Genomic DNA, 19724 nt, shown 5'->3' on the forward strand with positions numbered 1-19724 from the left:
AATCAAAAAGTCTTTACATCTGTCTTCTTTATGTGGGATCTTAGAATACCCATGCTTCTTGAATTTATGCACTATACTTTCTTGAATGTAGTATATGCTATGCAAAATTCAATACATGCGATGCAAAATTCAATACATGCTATGCAAATACTGGCTAATTAATTCTTATTCTATTATGGTACTCAAATTTTTCGAGCTCTTTTTTTATGCCTTAAACCCTTTGTTCTTTAAAGACCAAGTCAGCGTAACTCTTAATCATCTCTTTCATTTAATTCTCGTATCCTTTTTACAGACAATCTCTTTCCAAATTCAATGTCCTTATCAAGAACTGAACATCTTAAATTTGCCTTTATCACTCTTGACTTCTTCAATATAATGTAAAAATCTTTCATGCCATTATTCATTTATCAATCATTATTTCAAACTCAAAAAGTAAAAATGCATTTACACATTTCTTCCATTGTAAGGTATTAAGAAGAAAAGAATAAGAATGGTTAGGAAATAGTCAACAAAAGAGGCACACAAAGAGTGAAATAGAATGTCTTTTATTAGCAAAAATGTTAGTAAACTTTAGCCAAAAAAGAATTACAAAAATAGGCATAGGGAGACAATGCCCAAAAATGAACAATCGGATAATCATGATAACACATCTCAAGGTTCTTCTGAAAACCCAATCATCTGATGCACTTAACAACTTAGAGCTCCTCCGAATTTGCTAGCCTCCATGCCAATGAATTTTTAAATTTGATGTTGTATTCTCTTTATCTAAGTTGCCTTTTCAGGTTTTCAACTTAGATAAACCCCCTATGACTCAAACCGTCCTTATAGGATTTTTGCCTTGAGTTTTTCTTTTTCATTCCTTTTTTCTTTTTTTTTTCTTTTCATTTTTTTATTTCATTTATTTCTTTTTTTGTAAGCATAATACTTCTTCACAGCATCAGAATTTATAGGATAGGATAAATCATTTCCATCCATCTCAGCCAGTATCAACGCTTCACCTGAGAAAGCTAGTTTCACCATATATGGTCCTTCTTAATTTAGAGTCCATTTTTTTCTATTATTGTGTTGATTTGAAAGAATTTTTTTTAAAACCAACTCGTCTTCTCGAAAGTAACGAAGTTAAACTTTTTTATCATGGGCCTTCATCATTCTTCTTTGATATAGCTGACTATGGCATAACGCTGTCAATCTCTTTTCCTCAATGAGATTCAACTACTCATAACGCTTTCGAATCCATTTAGCCCCTTTTAGTTCAACTTCCTTCAAAACCCTCAAAGATGGGATTTTTATCTTTACTGGTAGTACAGCTTTCATCTCATAAATCAAAGAAAATAGAGTTGTCCCAATAGACATGTGCACTGACGTTCGATATGCATGTAGTGCGAATGGCAACTTCTCATACCAATCTTTATAGGTCTCGATCATCTTCTTAAGAATTCTTTTTATATTCTTGTTTGTCGCCTTAACTACCTCATTCATTTTTGGATGGTATGGTGCTGAATTGTAATGCTTGATCCTATATTGGGCACATATTTTCTACATTATTTTGCTATTCAGACTCTTGGCATTATCTAAAATGATTCTCTATGAAAGTTTATATTTGTAAATGATTTCTCTTTTTATGAACTTACAGACCACAGACCGTGTCACACTCCTAAATGATGCTACTTTCACCCATTTTGTGAAGTAGTCTATCATCACAAAAATAAACATATGCCCATTAGAAGCCTTTGGGGTGATAGGACCAATGATATCCATGCCCCACATTGAGAATGGCCAAGGTGGTGCCAAAACATGTAAAACAGATAGCAGAGCATGGATTTTATCAGCATATATCTGGCATTTATGGCATTTATGAGCATAGTCAATGCAATCACTCTCCATTGTTAACCAATAGTATATTACTCTCATGATCTGTCTCGTCATCATATGTCCACTGGCATGTGCTTCACATATTCCATCATGTACCTCTTCAATGATTTTCCTTGCTTCAGCCTTACTTACACATCTCAACAATACTTGATCATGGCTTTTTTTGTACAGAACATCCTTGTCATAATGTCTAGATCCGGAGATCTATCGCTAGATATTGACTTTTAGGGAGTCACCACCAATTTTTTTATCTAGGTGTGATTGGTCACCTAAAGAATCTGTCTTTTTAGGGAACACCTAAGTTTAAGGGTCCCTAAAAGAATAGGTTTAGGTTTACTAACCAAAACAAGCTTCGAAAGTTCGATTACGTGTGAGAAAGGTTATAGTACCCTCACAATGCCCATAAAAAAATGGTACCAGCTTAAATTGGTGTTATCCAATGAGCCTTAAAAATTTACCAAGTAATTAATTATTGAAAATTATTCTCAATTGACTCTAATACTTTTAGCAGAAAATTGAAAAAATTCCCTCACCTCAGGAGTATGCAAGAAAAACTATTGTTTCACTTGCAGAGGTTCCATCGTCGGATTAATTAACATTTAAAAAAAATAAAAAGAAAGAAAAGAATGATTGTTTTTGTGCAGGAAAAATTGATACTTTTAACTTTTCCCCAAAAATATTCTTTTGAAACTTTAATTTCGAGGAAAATTGATACTTTCAACTTTTCCTCAAAAATTTATTTTTTTAAAATTTATTTTTAAGGAAAATTGATACTTTCAACTTTTCCCCAAAAATATTTTTTGAAACTTTTAATTTCGAGGAAAATTGATATTTTTAACTTTTCCTCAAAAATCTTTTTTTTAAAATTTATTTTTAAAGAAAATTGATACTTTCAACTTTTCTCCAAAAATATTTTTTGGAAACTTTTATTTTCGAGGAAAATTGATACTTTCAACTTTTCTCCAAAAATATTTTTTGAAACTTTTAATTTCGAGAAAAATTAATACTTTCAACTTTTCCTCAAAAATCTTTTTTTAAAAAATTTATTTTTAAGAAAAATTGATATTTTCAACTTTTCCTCAAAAATTTTTTTTTTTGAAATTTTTTTTTTTTTTTTAGAAAAACTGAAATATATACAGAATAACAAATGTCAATTGCTAAGTAACAATCACCAAATTTACACTCAATTAAACCATAGTTTAGTCAGTTGAGTTCCCATTACTAAGTTTGCTTTGGCAGGGATGTAATTTAACATAGCTAATTTATAACAAAATGGTACCTTGAGTCCACGAAGCTTTCAACATCCCATAGAAAAGAACCAAAAGTCACAACCTCCAAAGCAAGTCTCTTCAAACCAACAAAGCTAATTTTAATAAGCTCATGCTTAGAAAAATCAACAGTGTCCCGTGGAGTTATAACAATCTCAGGTCTTCCAAATAGGGCCTCTGTGTGCTTCTTAATAATGCTAACAGCTTCTTTTGATCTAATTGTAGCATGTCTCTGAAATGTCTTCCCATCAAAAGACATCACATAAGTCCGTAACCGAGAGAGGTTTATCCCATGACCAAAACCTTCAAGATTAATGCCACCAAACCAAGATGAGACTTCAAGGTCTGATGAAACAGCTTGATAGGAGTCCCTTAGAACAGCAGGTCTCATGTCTTTCCCCATAGCTTGCTCAATACTACTTCCTTCACTATCTAAAGAATTTGGAAGGATTTTCATAGACTTCTCAAGCTGAAATCGCTGGTCAACCTGCTTCAGGAAGTATCCATACATCACTGATGTAGCATAGACTTTATCTGTACTATAGATGTTGAATCACCCACTCGATTTCCTAGAATGAGAGCTAAGTGGTTTTGGATCATTTCATAGGCTTCAGGTGAGGGAAGCTGCCCAAGCTCATCTTTTTGGCTTGGCCATGTATCCACTTGACCTGAAAGATCTGTAAAAGAGGGAGTTATTGCAAGCACCAAAGAGACATTGGCATCCATAAACTTTTGTACAACCAATGCATAAAGGATCTCTTTTAAAGCCTTTTTTTGCTCATTAGCCTTAACCTCAGCAATTCTCCTATAACATACTAAATCCATTCCAGAAGCAAGCAGCTCTTCTCTTTTCTGCTCAGCATCACAATCAGTTTGAAGCTGTTCAAGCTACTGTTCAACTGCTGCAGGCATAAGATATGGATGGCTTATCAAGATTTGAGACAAAAACTACCCAATTAGAGACTCCATCTGAAGTGGTGCAATTAGAGTAGTGGGTTCAGCTGAGTCTGGTGATGATGATGCCTTAACAACTATGCTTCTCCTACTCCCCAAAGCCATTCTCCTTTTCTGTGATTTTGAGTAAGAGACTGAAAAATAATGCTTAATCGAGAAAGGGAGGCGTGGTTCGATAGCGAAACGTAGAAAATGAAAGCCATTGGTAGCCCAAAAAACCAATATGGTAATAGAGGTTGAAGGCCGATGTACAGACATAGAAGATCCAATCAAAGTGGTTCTGCCTGTGGGTGCTTCCATCTTCAGCCTTTGAAGACTTGAGACTTGGGAACTATTCTATGAGACCCACAGGCGAAGAGAGGGGTAATTTTGCCTTTGTTTATATTTTTTGTTTCTTATTGTTATGCAACTGATACGGCCTTAGCCTGCCGAGAGCTGTGGGCGTTGCACCGCTGCCGAGTGCTAGCTATTGACTGCTTGGGTTCTATTACCAAATATGAAATTGTGGTTAGGTGAAAAGTAGTTTTGGATACTGCTGGAAATGGTTATGAATGGAGATAGTGGCTCTGGCAGCAGTGGTGGGAGTTTGGCTTAAACAAAAATAGTGGTGTAATATGAGGTTTGGTTTTCAATTTAGCAATGGCATCCCACGGGACTAAGGCCAGTGATGGCAATGATGGAGAAAGGTGACGTTGGGTTAAGTTGCTGCTAGAGTCTGGAGTCTTTTTATGACTCTTTCTTTTTTTTTTTGTTCACTCTCTTTTTTCTTCTCCTATTCGGATTCCTCTCCCTCTTCTAATCAGATTCTTCTTCTATCTTTTTCTCTCCCCTTCAGCTTGTATATTCATTGTTGATATATAGACCCATGTTGATAGAGTTTCAATTCAATTTCAATTAGTCATCCAATGCTAAATATTAGCATCTAGATAACAATCATCACAATCACTAAGCTTAATCTTAATTTTTCAGCTTTTTTTCTTTTTTTTTTAATTAATCAGATAATCAAAAGAAAATAAATAAAGAAAATAAATCATAAAATAAAAATAAAAATGATAAATATGAAATAACAAAATCTAAAATAAAAATGAATAAAAATCCCTGCAACTGAGCTTGGATTGATCTCAATTGACAAAGAATCCCGGACAAAATGGGGTGTCTACAGCTGCCCCTCTTTGCACATTTTCTATGAAACAGAAATTGTGCAAAGACGTAGACACCCATTCAAGACTCAACCAGATTTTTTTTTTGCCTATTTTGTTTTGTTTTGTTTTTTTTTTTTTTTTTAATTTTGATCAAAGCTCCTCTAAGTAGAGGCTCAATGACTTTGAGAAAGAAAGCTCCTCTAAACAGAGGCTCAACTTTTTTTTTTCTTGCTCTTTTTTTTTTTAAAAAAAAATTGATCAAAGCTCCTCTAAACAGAGGCTTAACGATTTTGAGAAACATAAACAAAGCTCTCTTAAATAGAGGTAATTTTTTTATTTTTTTTCTTGTTTTTTTTTTTTGTTTTTTTTTAAAGCTCCTCTAAACAGAGGCTCAACGACTTTGGAAAGTAAATTGCTCCTCTAAACAGAGGCACCGTGACTTTGAAAATTAAATTGCTCCTTTAAACAGAGGCACCACGACTTTGAAAAGTAAATTGCTCCTCTAAACAGAGGCACCACGACTTTGGAAATTAAATTGCTCCTCTAAACAGAGGCACCACGACTTTGGAAAGTAAATTGCTCCTCTAAACAGAGGCACCACGACTTTTGAAAAGTAAATTGCTCCTTTAAATAGAGGCACCACGACTTTGAAAAATAAATTACTCTTCTAAACAGAAGCACCACGATTTTGAAAAGTAAATTGCTCCTCTAAACAGAGGCACCACGACTTTGAAAAATAAATTGCTCCTCTAAATAGAGGTAACGGAACTTTGGAAAATAAATGGCTCCTTGACAATCATGTCCAAAGGAGTTATAGATCGTGATTGAAGAATTTTTGCAATGGGAACTGAAGGATTCACAATTTGAGTTCACATTCATAGGTTTAGATTCGTAAGAACCTTCCAACTTCATAATAATTTACTGAAATTTGATTCTCAAAATTTTAGTTTCATTCAAATTTGCAAGATCTCAAGATTTGCATTTGCAATTTGCAAGACTCGCATGAAAGTTCCTCATTTGAATTTTGGAGATTCACATCCAAAAGTCCAAGGTTTTTTTTTTCAAAGATTTTCATTTGGCAAACTTGGAATTCATATCCAAAAATCTAAAGCTTTTCATTTGAATTTTGGAGATTCACATCCAAAAATTCAAAGCTTCTCATTTGAGTTCAAATGCTCACATGCAATAAACTTAGAGTTCCACATCTAAGTTCAAAGGTTCTCATTTAAAACATTAGAAATTCATATCCAAAAGGTTGAAGCTTTGTATTTCGAAGATTCACATCCAAAAGTTCAAAACCTTTCATTTGTTCGAAGATTCACATTTGACGAACTTTAGGGTTTCACTCCTCAAAGATTTTTATTTTGAAACTCAAAGATTCTCATTTGAGTTCTCAAAAATTCTCATCAAAATATTCATAATTTCTTTTTCAAGTGACTCAACAATTTGCATGAATGAATGTTATGACCAAAGTTGCAAATGCCTTCTTAATGATACAAACGCGGTAACCTATATCCTCATAGTGCCATACATGTCCAAACAAAGTTTAATTCATCAAATTATGTGCATGTACTATTCAAGCGACAATGCTACCATGATGCATGCGAATGTCAATAATGTCATGAAATCTTAAATAATTATGGAATATGATCCTTAAGACCCTACCATCTCACATTCTCCCTTGTTCAGTTTCTCAATACTTTGGAATAAGCTTCATCAATCGATCATCGCTTGACCATCATTTAATGAACTTTTCAACACTAACAAATTTCAAAACAAGTTTCATCCACCATCACTGGGTCATTACTCATAGGTGTCTCAGCATTAACCATTCCAAAACAAACTTTGTCCACTGATTGTTCTCATCATTCAATCATAACTTGCAAATCATATCGACCAATTCATCCTTGTACTCATCACTTGGTTATACCATTTTTCAAGATTTGCCCCATCATATTTTCCATTTGGTCACATCATATATCCTTCTAAATCATCTCTTTTAGGTTTTTACCATTTCTTTATTTTGTTACCACCATCATCTTAGATTTCTTTTCAAATGAATGCAAGACTCTTTTAAACACATATTCATTCATTCATTATCATTTTAAATAAATACAATGCAATCAAGCATTTTCTCAATTCATTCTAGGGGTGAACAATAAGAGAACACAAAGTGAATTATGGTAAAGATAATCAATGAAGAACTATTTTGGTACAAAATAAATGGGAAAAGAAATAAATTGGATACATGTCATAGGGATGAATGGTATGTCCAAACGATGAAGATTCAGACAATTCTCAATATTAATCTAAGATTCTTTTTCAAAAACTCATTCCATTTATTGTTGGAGTCGTTTTGAACTTGGCGAACTTTGCCCCAGTCTTTGAGGGGTCTTCAGATGTCTTTGATCTTTCATCCATGTGAACCATTTGACTTGGATATTTTTCTACCAAAATCACCCTTTAAGGTTTTCAATTTGAATATTTTTTGTTCATTTTCTCCTTTTTTTTCTTCTTTCTTTCTTTTTTTCTTTTTTTTTCTTTTTTTAATCATCTTTTTTTTTCTCATTTTTCATCCATTGTTGATATCTTTCATAGATCAAACTTTAGAGCAATGTAACACGATTCCATTGCTTCATCATGAGCATACCTTCGCTTAACATATGATCATTCAAGTTGAGTATTCACACTTGATCCAAATGGACTTTTCAAGGTTGTAATGTAGGCCAAGGTGAAGGGTCATAAAAAAATGGATATAATAGGCTTAAAACATGTATTAAAAAGGTTCAAAACCAAAGGATCATTTGATACAACTTGGCATTTTGCCCCCACATCATTTCACTATTTTTTTCTTTCCTCACACAAAGGATTCTCATTATTTTACCCCAAATCATGTGTGGCATTTATTTTTCTTTTGCTTTTCTTTCTATTTTCATCTTTGAGACCTTTTGTGGTTTTTTTTTTCTTTTTTTTTTAAAAACTGCCCTCTAGTGTAAAGGGTGATCCTTGGTTGGGGTTCTTCAGGAAAAAAAATCATGATAGGCTCAAAGGGGTAGCAATAAATGGTTTTTCGAATGGTAAAAGAAAGATGACCATTTTTCATCTCAATTGTAAATACTTTTCTTGAACATCATCTATTAAACAAAGCTCATGGTCTTGTATAAAAGATTACATATCTTCAAAACATATATCTTTCACCTCTGGTAATGGCTTACCTTTTTTTTTTTTTTGCTCAAATCATCTCCTCATATTAATGTGGATGAGTTCTTAAAATTAAATCTCAGAATTATTGTTACCATTATCTAAATATTCATCATTCGAAATTTGAGAATAGGAATGTAAAGTTATGAAAAGTAACAGGACATGGAATAATGGTTGAGTGAAAGAGAAAATGTAATGAAATGCATTAACTTACCCTTATTAAGATGATAACAAGTGAAATCATATTGCAGAAAAGAAATCCTAACATTACTTTAAAAGAACTTTTAGAATGACAAGTGGCATTCAACCAGTTTTAACATCCTCTTTAAAATTATGCCCCTGGGAAACCAGGTGAAGGATTTTTATCTTGCCCCATTGATTCATTGTGACTCTTCATATTCTTGATCATCAAACAAAATGATTGGGCTTTTCCTGCTGAGTTCTAAAGATATAGGCTTGACCATTTGAGTGACTGCTTTCATTATCATGCTCCCTGTTGTATTGCTTCTGGTAACAGTAATCTTGTCAACATTGAGATGATATGCCAAAGGAATCACAACTTTCAAGCCTAATCCAGTCAGAATATTCAAGACATCTGAAGGAAAACCAACCTTCCTACATACGTTAGCCAACTTCAAACAGGTGATAGGTACTAACCCGGAAGGCTTTAGTATTGCAGCACAATCTTTTACTTTGCATCTAAACCTTCAGCAAGGTATGTATAGTACTCAAAACATCCAGCAACATCATCAATGTCCCAAGTTACTTCATCAAGTAGTTTTTTTAAATCAATTGCTCAAGCTTTGCTAATTCAAATTTTCTCTCTGTTATCTTGGAAACAATGATCCGTAAATACTTGGCACGAACAGTGCCAGAAGCTAAAGCTCATTCTATCCTTGATTAACTGTTGCACCTCATACTTTAGAGTAGTGTAATTTTCAGTGCAATGGCCACCAATTCTATAGTGGTAGTCATAATGAGCTGTAGGATCATACCACTTAGGATGAGGTGGTTTAAGTGGGTTCACATGGCTTGAGGGCAATCAGGTGGCTATTATAGAGCTCTCAGTATAACTCTATGTAAGTCATAAGGATTGGATCAAATACAAGTTTTTCTCGAATAGTCCATTGTTCTCGTGAACATTTTTCAGGCTAATAGGATGAATTTAGGGTCTTGCAGGAGTTTGACTGTTAAGGTTGTATATGAGAGCTTGGGGGATAAAAATGGGCTGGTATATGGATGAATTAGGTGGCTGTGGGGGCTAGTTGGTATGGATAAGATGAAGCATTGTTCACAGTAGGATAGTATGGAGAGTAATCTGAGGGTAAATAAGGTTGATATCCCTTAAACTATCTGTCAAAACCTACAACTTGAGCTTTAGTCTCTTTTTTCTTGGGTGTTTTCTTGGTCTCTTTTCCTTTCAGCTTGCTATTCTCAATGATTTCGCCTGAGATCACCATGTCAGCGAAATTCTTTGTGGCATTCCCTATCATCTCTTCATAATAGAGAGATGTCAAAGTACTGACAAACAATACGGTGGTCTCTTTTTCAATCAAAAGAGGTTGCACTTGAGAAGCAATATTCCTCCATCATTAGGCATATTCTTTGAATGATTCAATTACTTTCTTATTCATATTCTATAAAGAAAGATGATTAGAGGCCAAGTCTATTATATGTCGGTATCGACTAATAAAAGTATAAGCCATATTGCTCCAAGAACCAATACGATTCCTGTCTAACTAGACATACCACCTAGCAGTAGAGCCAGTGAGGTTGTCTTAGAATGCATGCATCAAGAGCTTTTCATTATTGGCATGGGCAGTCATTTTTCGACAATACATAGTAATGTGAATTTTTGGACACTTTGTACCATCGTATTTCTTGAACTTTAGCACCTTGAATTTTGGAAGAATAGCCACATCAGAAACTAAACAGGGTCCAGCAGCATCAACTGAGCTATAAAAACTAACTCTATCCACTGCTTGCAGTGTTTTCTCTAACATGTTCATCTTCTATTCAACTTTTAAGGCTTTTAAAGTCTCCTTCCCCTTAGGCCTCAACTTTTCTTTAAATCATCCAAATTAGGGACTGATATTGGTTCTATCACTTTTTCAATAAAGACAAAAATTGTCCTTGATTTGAAGCTGATAGTATTCTGAGATATGTGTACCTTACAGGATAGGTGAACCGCTGTGGTGGTAGACCTTGTACAAATTAGGCTTGATGTGGCTCGAAACCAAGAGGGCACAATGGGTCATCCTTCTCCTATAGGCTAGCATTCTCCTCTATTGCCTTCCCCTTAGTTAGCTTGTTCAAAGCCTCTAATATCTTATTCAACTCTTCTTCTAACTTTTATTGAGCTTTCTCTAATATCTCGAAATGATTGGAATTTTCTTGTTCCATTTACCTGGCTTGAGCTCTTGTGTTGTATTGGTGAGTGGAGTTGCTTGGTGAAGCTATCCTTGAACCTTTAGTACTACAATTATGATTAAAAATGCTAGGCTATGCTTTATGTATGATGCTTTGATGCACGAATGAAATGTATATTTTCCTGAATGAAATCTAATATGAAATGGATGCAAATGATTATGTTAAAACATGATCATGAAAGTAATGCAGATGTATACAATCAGACAAACAACATATTAGTTTCATGGATGAAATGAAAGTGATGCTGATGCATAATGTTACATATGATAATGAAAATGATGCACAAAGTTACACAATCAAAATGATTAGATAAACACCTTTTTTGTGTCTTAATTTCAGGATATATCTATCATTGGGTAGAAAGGGCTCTATCCTAGGTTTAGGCATTCTTAAGGTTCACTATATGTGGTTTAAGGTCAAAGTCTAAAGGTTCCCAAATTGCTCCTTACATCTTTGTCCATCACAGACTAGTAAGGCACCCTAATCCTCACCCATTACAAGCTACAAGCGAAAAAGGTTCAATTTGAGTGGGAGTATTTCGCTAGCCACTGCGGAGGTATTAGACCTCACAAAAGCAATAGGTATTTTACTCCCTCCTAGAGGGACGGAGCTCGGGTATAGAGCTCATGTTATGCACATGCACATGAATGACATAATTAACAAAGTAAATAAACATGAATGAATAGTAACACATATATACAAAAAGGTTCAATTTTATTAAGCTTTTGGATAACATAAATTATTTGTTAGCCTGACTCTCAAAGTTCCCAGTGGAGTCACCAAGCTGTCATAACGTCTAGATCCGGAGATCTATCGCTAGACATTGACTTTTAGGGAGTCGCCACCAATCTTTTTTACCTAGGTACGATTGGCCACCTAAAGAATCTGTCCTTTCAGGGAACACCTAAGTTTAAGGGTCCTTAAAAGAATAGGTTCAAGTCTACTAACCAGAACAGGGTTCGAGAGTTTGGTTACGTGTGAGAAAGTTTATAGCACCCTCATAACGCCCATCAAAAGATGGTACCAACTTAAATTTGTGTTATCAATGAGCCTTAAAAATTTATTAAGTAATTAATTATTAAAAATTATTCTCAATTGACTCTAATACTTTTAGCAAAAAATTGAGAAAATTCCCTCACCTCAAGAGTATATAAGAAAAACTATTGTTTCACTTACAGAGGCTCCATCGTCGGATTATTTAACATTTAAAAAAATAAAAAGAAAGAAAAGAATGATTGTTTTTGTGTAGGGAAAATTGATACTTTCAACTTTTCCCCAAAAATATTCTTTTGAAACTTTAATTTCGAGAAAAATTGATACTTTCAACTTTTCCTCAAAAATTTATTTTTTTAAAATTTATTTTTAAAGAAAATTGATACTTTCAACTTTTTCCCAAAAATATTTTTTGAAACTTTTAATTTCGAGGAAAATTGATATTTTAAACTTTTCCTCAAAAATCTTTTTTTTAAAATTTATTTTTAAGGAAAATTGATACTTTTAACTTTTTTCCAAAAATATTTTTTGGAAACTTTTATTTTAGAAGAAAATTGATACTTTCAACTTTTCCTCAAAAACCTTTTTTTGAAAATTTATTTTTAAGAAAAATTGATACTTTCAACTTTTCCCCAAAAATATTTTTTGAAACTTTTAATTTCGAGAAAAATTGATGCTTTCAACTTTTCCTCAAAAATCTTTTTTTTAAAATTTATTTTTAAGAAAAATTGATATTTTCAACTTTTCTTCAAAATTTATTTTTTTTTAGAAAAATTGAAATATATACAGAATAACCAATGCCAATTGCTAAGTAACAATCACCAAATTTACACTCAATTAAACCATAGTTTAGTCAGTTGAGTTCCCACTACAAAGTTTGCTTTGGCAGGGATGTAATGTAACATAGCTAATTTATAACAAAATGGTACCTTGAGTCCACGAAGCTTTCAACATCCCATAAAAAAGAACCAAAAGTCATAGCCTCTAAAACAAGTCTCTTAAAACCAACAAAGCTAATTTTAATAAGCTCATGCTTGGAAGAGTCAATAGCGCCCCGTGGAGTTATAACAATCTCAGGTCTTCCAAATAGGGCCTCTGTGTGCTTCTTAATAATGCTAACAGCTTCTTTTGATCTAATTGTACCATGTCTCTGAAATGTCTCCCTATCAAAAGACATCACATAAGTCCATAACTGAGAGGGGTTTATCCCATGACCAAAACCTTCAGGATTGATGCCACCAGACCAAGATAAAACTTCAGCGTCTGATGAAACAGCTTGATAGAAGTCCCCTAGAGCAGCAGGTCTCATGTCCTCCCCCATAGCTTGCTCAATACTATTTTCTTCACCATCTAAAGAATTTGAAAGGATTTTCATGGACTTCTCAAGCTGAAATCGCTGGTCAACCCACTTCAAGAAGTATCCATACATCACTGATGCAGCATAGACTTACCCATCCCTGAGTTTACTTATCTGTACTACAGATGTTTAATTACCCACTTGATTTCCCAGAATGAGAGCTAAGTGGTTTTGGATCATTTCATAGGCCTCAGGTGAGTGAAGCTGCTCAAGCTCATCTTCTTGGCTTAGCCACGTATCCACTTGACCTAAAGGATCTGTAGAAGAGGGAGTTATTACAGGCACCAAAGAGACATTGGCATCCATAAACTTTTGTACAACCAATGCATAGAGGATCTCTTCTAAAGCTCTTTTTCGCTCATTAGCCTTAACCTCAGCAATTCTCTTATACAATACTAAATCCATTCCAGAAGCAAGCAGCTCTTCTTTTTTTTACTCAACATCGCGATCAGTTTAAAGCTGTTCAAGCTGCTGCTCAACTGCTGCAGGCACAAGATATGGATGGCTTATCAAGATTTGAGACAAAAACTGCCCAATTGGAGACTTTATCTGAAGCGGTGCAATTGGAACAGTGGGTTCAGTTGAGTCTGGTGATGATGATGCCTTAACAACTATGCTTCTCCTACTCCCCAAAGCCATTCTTCTATTTCGTGATTTTGAGTAAGAGACTGAAGAATAATGCTTAATCAGGCAAGGGAGGCATGGTTCGACGGCGAAACGTAGAAAATGAAAGCCATTGGCAGCCCAAAAAATTGATCTGGTAACAGAGGTTGAAGGCTGATGTACGGACATAAAAGATCCAATCAAAGTGGCTCTGCCTATGGGTGCTTCCATCTTCAGCCTTTGAAGACTTGAGACTTGGAAACTATTACTATGAAACCCACGGGCGAGGAGGAGGGCAATTTTACCTTTGTTTATATTTTTTGTTTTTTATTGTTACGTAACTGATACGGCCTTGGCCTGCTAAGAGCTGTGGGCGTTGCACCACTGTCGAGTGCTAGCTATTGACTGCTTGGGTTCTATTATCGAATCTGGAATTATGGTTAGGTGAAAAGTAGTTTTGGATACTGCTGGAAATGGTTATGAATGGAGATAGTGGCTCTGGCAGCAATGGTGGGAGTTTGGCTTGAACGAAAATGATGGTGTAATATGAGGTCTGGTTTTCAATTTAGCAATGGCATCCCACGGGACTAAGGCTAGTGATGGCAATGATGGAGAAGGGTGACGTTGGGTTAAGTTGCTGCTAGAGTTCGAAGTCTTTTTATGACTCTTTCTTTTTTTTTTGTTCACTCTCTTTTTTCTTCTTCTATTCGGATTCCTCTTCTTCTTTTAATCAGATTTTTCTTCTATCTTTTTTTCCCCCCTTCAGCTTGTATGTTCATTATTGATATATAGACCCATGCTGATAGAGTTTCAATTCAATTCCAATTAGTCATCCAATGCTAAAGATTAGCATCTAGATAAGAATCATCACAATCACCAAGCTTAATCTCAATCTTTCAGCTTTTTTCTTTCTTTTTTTTAATTAATCAGATAATCAAAAGAAAAAAAATAAAGAAAATAAATCATAAAATAAAAATAAAAATGATAAATATGAAATAACAAAATCTAAAATAAAAATGAATAAAAATCCCTACAACTGAGCTTGGATTGATCTCAATTGACAAAGAATCTCGGACAAAATAGGGTGTCTACAATCCTCATCCAGAAAAAAGCTCATAACTAATCTTCGGATAACCCTTTTATCATTATTTGTTGCTTGAACTGGGTATTGTTGATCCTTAATATACTATAAGATATCATAATACTAGGGCTTCCCATCTTTCTGTTCTTTTATATTGGATTAATGAGCTAGCATATCCTTAATATCTAGCCTAATAGGTTGAATGTCAGTATTATCATTAATTCGAATCATTACAGCTAGAATAGCTAAGGCATCAACAATCAGATTCTTTTCTAAAGGTAAATGGTCAAACTGGATATCTTCAAATTATTTTATCAACTCTAAAATATACTTATGATATGGAATGAGTTTTGAATCTCTCGTCTCCCATTTTCCTTTCAATTGATATATAACTAGAGCTAAATCTCCAAACACTTTTAATGCTTTCACTCTTCTATCTATAGCAGCTTGTAAACTCATGACACATGTCTCATCTTCAACGATATTATTTGTGCAATTAAAATTTAACCTCGCTGTTACAGGATAGTATTGTTCTTCTGGAGAGATTAGAATTACCCCAATTCTATGTCCCAAGGCATTGGTAGCTCTATCAAAATACATCCTCCAACACTTTTCTTCATGCTTCCCTTTCTCTAATTGGAAAATAGTTATTAGATCTTCATCGGGGAATTCCAATCTCATTAGTTCATATTCTTCAGTAGCATGATTTGCAAGAAACTTAGCTATAGCACTTTCATTTACTACCTTTTAGCTTACATATATGATATCATATTCTAAGAGCATTACTTGCCACCTAGCAATTCTCTCAGACAAAGAAGGTTTTTCGAAGATGTATTTGATTAGATCCAGTTTGGCTATAAGCTAAGTAGTGTGATAGAGCATATATTGTCTGAGTCTTTTAGCAGTCTAAGCTAATGCACAACACATTTTTTCCAAAGGAGAATACTTGGACTCATATTCAGTGAATTTTTTACTCATATAATAAATAGCTCTCACTTTTTGACCATACTCATCTTACTGCTCCAGCACACATCCCATTGAATTCTCACACACTATCAGGTATAAAATTAAGGGTTTTTCTGAAATAGGTGGCACCAACACTGGAGAACTTGACAAGTATTGCTTAATTTTATCAAAAGCCACTTGGCATTCCTTGTTCCATTCTCCAGGATTATTCTTACGGAGAAGCTTAAAAATAAGATCACATTTATAAGTAAGCTAAGATATAAATCGTGAAATGTAGTTTCACCTTCCTAAAAAACTTCAAACTTCTTTTGGTGTACTCGAAGGTGACAAACTTTGAATGGCCCGTATTTTGTTTGGATCAACTTCAATTTTTTTTCACTGACCACAAAGCCTAGTAACTTCTCTGACTTTACCCCAAATGTGCATTTGGCTAGGTTTAACTTAAGCTGAAATCTTCTCAATCTCTTAAATAACTTTTTGAGGTTGGTGATATGATCTTTATTTTCATGAGATTTTGTAATCATATCATCCACGTACACCTGAATCTTTTTATGCATCATGTCATGAAAGAGCGTCACCATGGCCCTTTGGTATGTTACCCCAGCATTCTTTAACTTAAAAGGCATGATTTTGTAATAAAAATTTCCCCACATAGTCATAAAAGTAGCCTTTTTCATATCATCTGTAGCCATTTTTATCTGATTATACCCTGAGAACCCATCCATAAAAGAGAAAATTGAATGTTTAGCCGTGTTATCTATCAGTGTATCGATATGAGATAAAAAAAAAGCTATCCTTTGGGCTAGCTCTATTCAAATCACGATAGTCTACACACATTCATACCTTTTCATCTTTCTTAAGAATTGGTACTATATTGGCCACCCACTCTGGATACTTAGCCACTTATAAGAAGCCTGCATCAAACTACTTTTTCACCTTTTCTTTGATTTTTAGTAGCATTTCAAGCTTCATTCGCCTTAATTTTTACTGGACTGGCTTATATTCTGGCTTTAGGGGTAGTTTGTGCTCCACTATCTTCGTACTTAGCCCTAGCATATCCTAGTAAAACCAAGCAAACATATCTATGAATTCTTGAAGTAGATCTTCCAAATGTTACCTATCCTTCAACAAAAGTGAAGTGTCGATTCTGACCTCTTTTTTATTCTCTTCATCTCTTAGATTCACTAAGTCAATTATCTCTTGATGAGGCCCAATTGGCTTATTTTCTTGTTCAATCAATCTCATTAGGTCCAGAGGTATAACATATTCCTCAAAATTCTCTTCATTGTCAAGTTCATCAGTGTTAATTGAATTTTCAAAACTAACCTCTTGATTGTTATCATAATTATCTTCATGTTCATTTAAGGACCTAAAATTGAATGAAATGGGATATGTTGGCAAGATATATTTGAGAAAAATGGCAATAATGAAGAACAAGAAGAAATGAATTAAAATTTATCCTTCCTAATCTTTATTAGAATAATAAAAGATAAATGGCCCAAACAAGAAAGATTACCCCAATGCTTTGGGCAATAACTATTAGGATGTACAATTACATTGAATTAGTTTCAAAGGTCAAAGGCATTTCAATGGTACTCCAATTGTTCAGCTCATAATCTGACGAACAAAAATAGACCCACCATTTTTGCTTAAGCCTCATTTCATCTTCAATAGTATGGATGGTTAATTCGGCGAAAGCTTTTTCCATACCTTTTTCTGCATCTGGTATATGAATCCTCCAAGTTTGAAAGTCTTATACAAGTGTGGGATAATCATTAGTCTTGTTGTTTTACCTGTTGGCCTTCTCTTGATCTTTCATTCTACTACTTCATAACCTAGGCCTAGCCTTTCACTATTGTCTACCACTATTAGGGGTTCTCTTATTCCTTATAAGTTCTTGTCCAGCCTTATTCTTGGATACCAGCCCTTATTGATGACTTCGCTCATCATTATCTTTGAAAAAGGTTAATTTTTAAATCCTTCACCTATAGAGTTGACCAGTTTAAAAGATCGATAGGAACATTCCTCCACTTTCTCGATAGCTTCGACATATGGGGCATTCAAAGGTTAGGTTACTAGCATGTCTTCTTCTCCAAACACTACCACTAACTGACCTTCTATAATGAACTTAATTTTTTAGTGAAAAGTAAAAGGAACAGCCCCTAACATGTGAATTCATGGCCTTTCTAATAAACAACTATAAGACGAAGAGATATCCATTACTTAAAATTTCACATTAAAAGTACATGACCTAATTTGTAAGGGCATCTTGATATCTCTCAGGACTTCCTTTATAGTTTCATTAAAAGCTCACACTATCATTTGACTATCTTTCATATGAGAGTAGTCAATAGGTAGCCTTGCCAAAGTTGACATAGGCATAACATTGATAGCAAAATCATTATCAATAAAAACTTTAGCCATGATATGGCTTTCGCATTTGACTGTGATATGTAAAGCCTTGGTACTTCATCTTTCTTGTGAGGGAATCTCATCATCACTAAATGAAATATAATTTGGCATGACTAAATTTCCAGCCAAGTGGTTCACATATTCAACAGATACATTATGTGCCATATATGCCTGGTTCAATACTTTGAACAAGGTATTTCGATGTGATTTCAAATTTAATAGCAGTGATAATAATGAGATTCATGCTAGCATTTTGTTTAACTATTCAATAACTGAATATTCACTATGTTTTACCAATTTTAGAAATTCAGAAGCCTTTTTTTCTGACACTGGCTTCGTACGATCCTTTTCAGGTTTCACTTCAGGGTTATTCCATTCTTCTTCTACCTTAGCTTTCTCTCTTCTAGCCTTTTTCAACATTTTTGGAGTGTAGCATCTTTCACTTCAAGTAATACCTCTTACACCAATTATATTGAAGGTCTCAATTTTAGAGACATTCTCTTCTTACTCCTAAACTACCGTATCATAACCATATTTCTAGGGTACAGCTTTATCATCCTTATATGGGAAGAGAGTCAAAACTTTAAAAGTTACCAGTCAGAGAATGAGTTTGTCTAGAACTAACTTTGGCTTGTTCCCATAGTGAATTCATCACCGATTTTAGAAATAGTTTTACAGGCTTATCAGTCATGGATACTTTAACACTCTCTAAGTCTTTTTTTTTTCATAAACCTCCATCTAGTATGAATCTAAGAGCTTTTGTATCTCTTGGTGAAACTGCTTACAAGTTTCGATAGAGTGACCTATTACCTTACTATGACATTTACAACTAGTGTCTGTTATATATGTTCCATGATAACAGTTTGAACTTACTGGTTATATCATGTCAACTTTTTTTAAAGCATCAAATAGCTGATTGAGAGGTGTCTTAATATCTGTAACTTTTTTTTTAAATGATACTCTTATTCATTACTCAGAGCATTCATATTGTGATTAGGCAAATGATTACCACTAATATTTGGTACAGTTACCCCTCTTGTATAAAAACTAATCATTTCATCCTTGATCAGCCATTGCACTTTTTGTTTCAAGACAGTGTAATTTTCAGTGGAGTGACCAGCAATCCCATAGTGATAGTCACATTGGCCTATAGGATCATACCACTTAGGGTAAGATGGCTTGAGTGGCTCTAACTTACTTGGAGCAATTAGATGACGTTGCAAAACTCATGATATAACTTTGTATAGGTCATGAAAATTAGGTCAAATACAAGCTTTTACGAGTAGTTTGTTGCTCTCGAAAACCTCTCATTAGGCTTGCTGGATGAGTCTGGGGTCTTAGGGTAGGTTGAGTGCTAGGACTATATGTGGTATTCTGAGGCCTAAGATGAGGTTGATATGTTTGGGGATAAGATGACTGTGTGAATGTTTGGTATGGATAACGGG

General features: G+C 34.2%; 1 protein-coding gene and 3 pseudogenes across 1 annotated transcript; all 4 read right to left on the reverse strand.

The window, feature by feature from the left end:
- Positions 1-3064: 3064 nt before the first annotated feature.
- Positions 3065-3988, reverse strand: LOC111316945 (UV-B-induced protein At3g17800, chloroplastic pseudogene; annotated as a pseudogene).
- LOC149516787 (uncharacterized) lies at positions 3651-4394 on the reverse strand. Its single transcript, XM_089765215.1, has 2 exons — positions 4093-4394; positions 3651-3945 (listed from the first exon to the last, which is right to left on the reverse strand). Exons 1-2 carry the CDS (start codon positions 4392-4394, stop codon positions 3651-3653), a joined length of 597 nt encoding a protein of 198 aa, XP_089621341.1.
- Positions 4395-8608: 4214 nt separating this feature from the next.
- Positions 8609-10446, reverse strand: LOC149516788 (aminoaldehyde dehydrogenase 2, peroxisomal pseudogene; annotated as a pseudogene).
- A 2321-nt stretch (positions 10447-12767) lies between these two features.
- Positions 12768-13331, reverse strand: LOC111316952 (UV-B-induced protein At3g17800, chloroplastic pseudogene; annotated as a pseudogene).
- Between the last annotated feature and the right edge of the window lie 6393 nt (positions 13332-19724).

The sequence above is a fragment of the Durio zibethinus genome, chromosome 9, assembly GCF_047325235.1.
Source record: "Durio zibethinus cultivar Kanyao isolate XHJ-2024 chromosome 9, ASM4732523v1, whole genome shotgun sequence".
Lineage (NCBI taxonomy): Eukaryota > Viridiplantae > Streptophyta > Magnoliopsida > Malvales > Malvaceae > Durio > Durio zibethinus.

What these genes read in the sequence shown, in the direction of transcription:
- LOC149516787 (XM_089765215.1), bottom strand. Translation starts at nt 4,394, where the DNA reads ATGGAAGCACCCACAGGCAGAACCACTTTGATTGGATCTTCTATGTCT. An exon ending in CAGATGGAGTCTCTAATTGG is followed by an intron (nt 3,946 to 4,092) that starts GTAGTTTTTGTC and finishes AGTATGTTATAG; the next exon opens with GAGAATTGCTGAGGTTAAGG.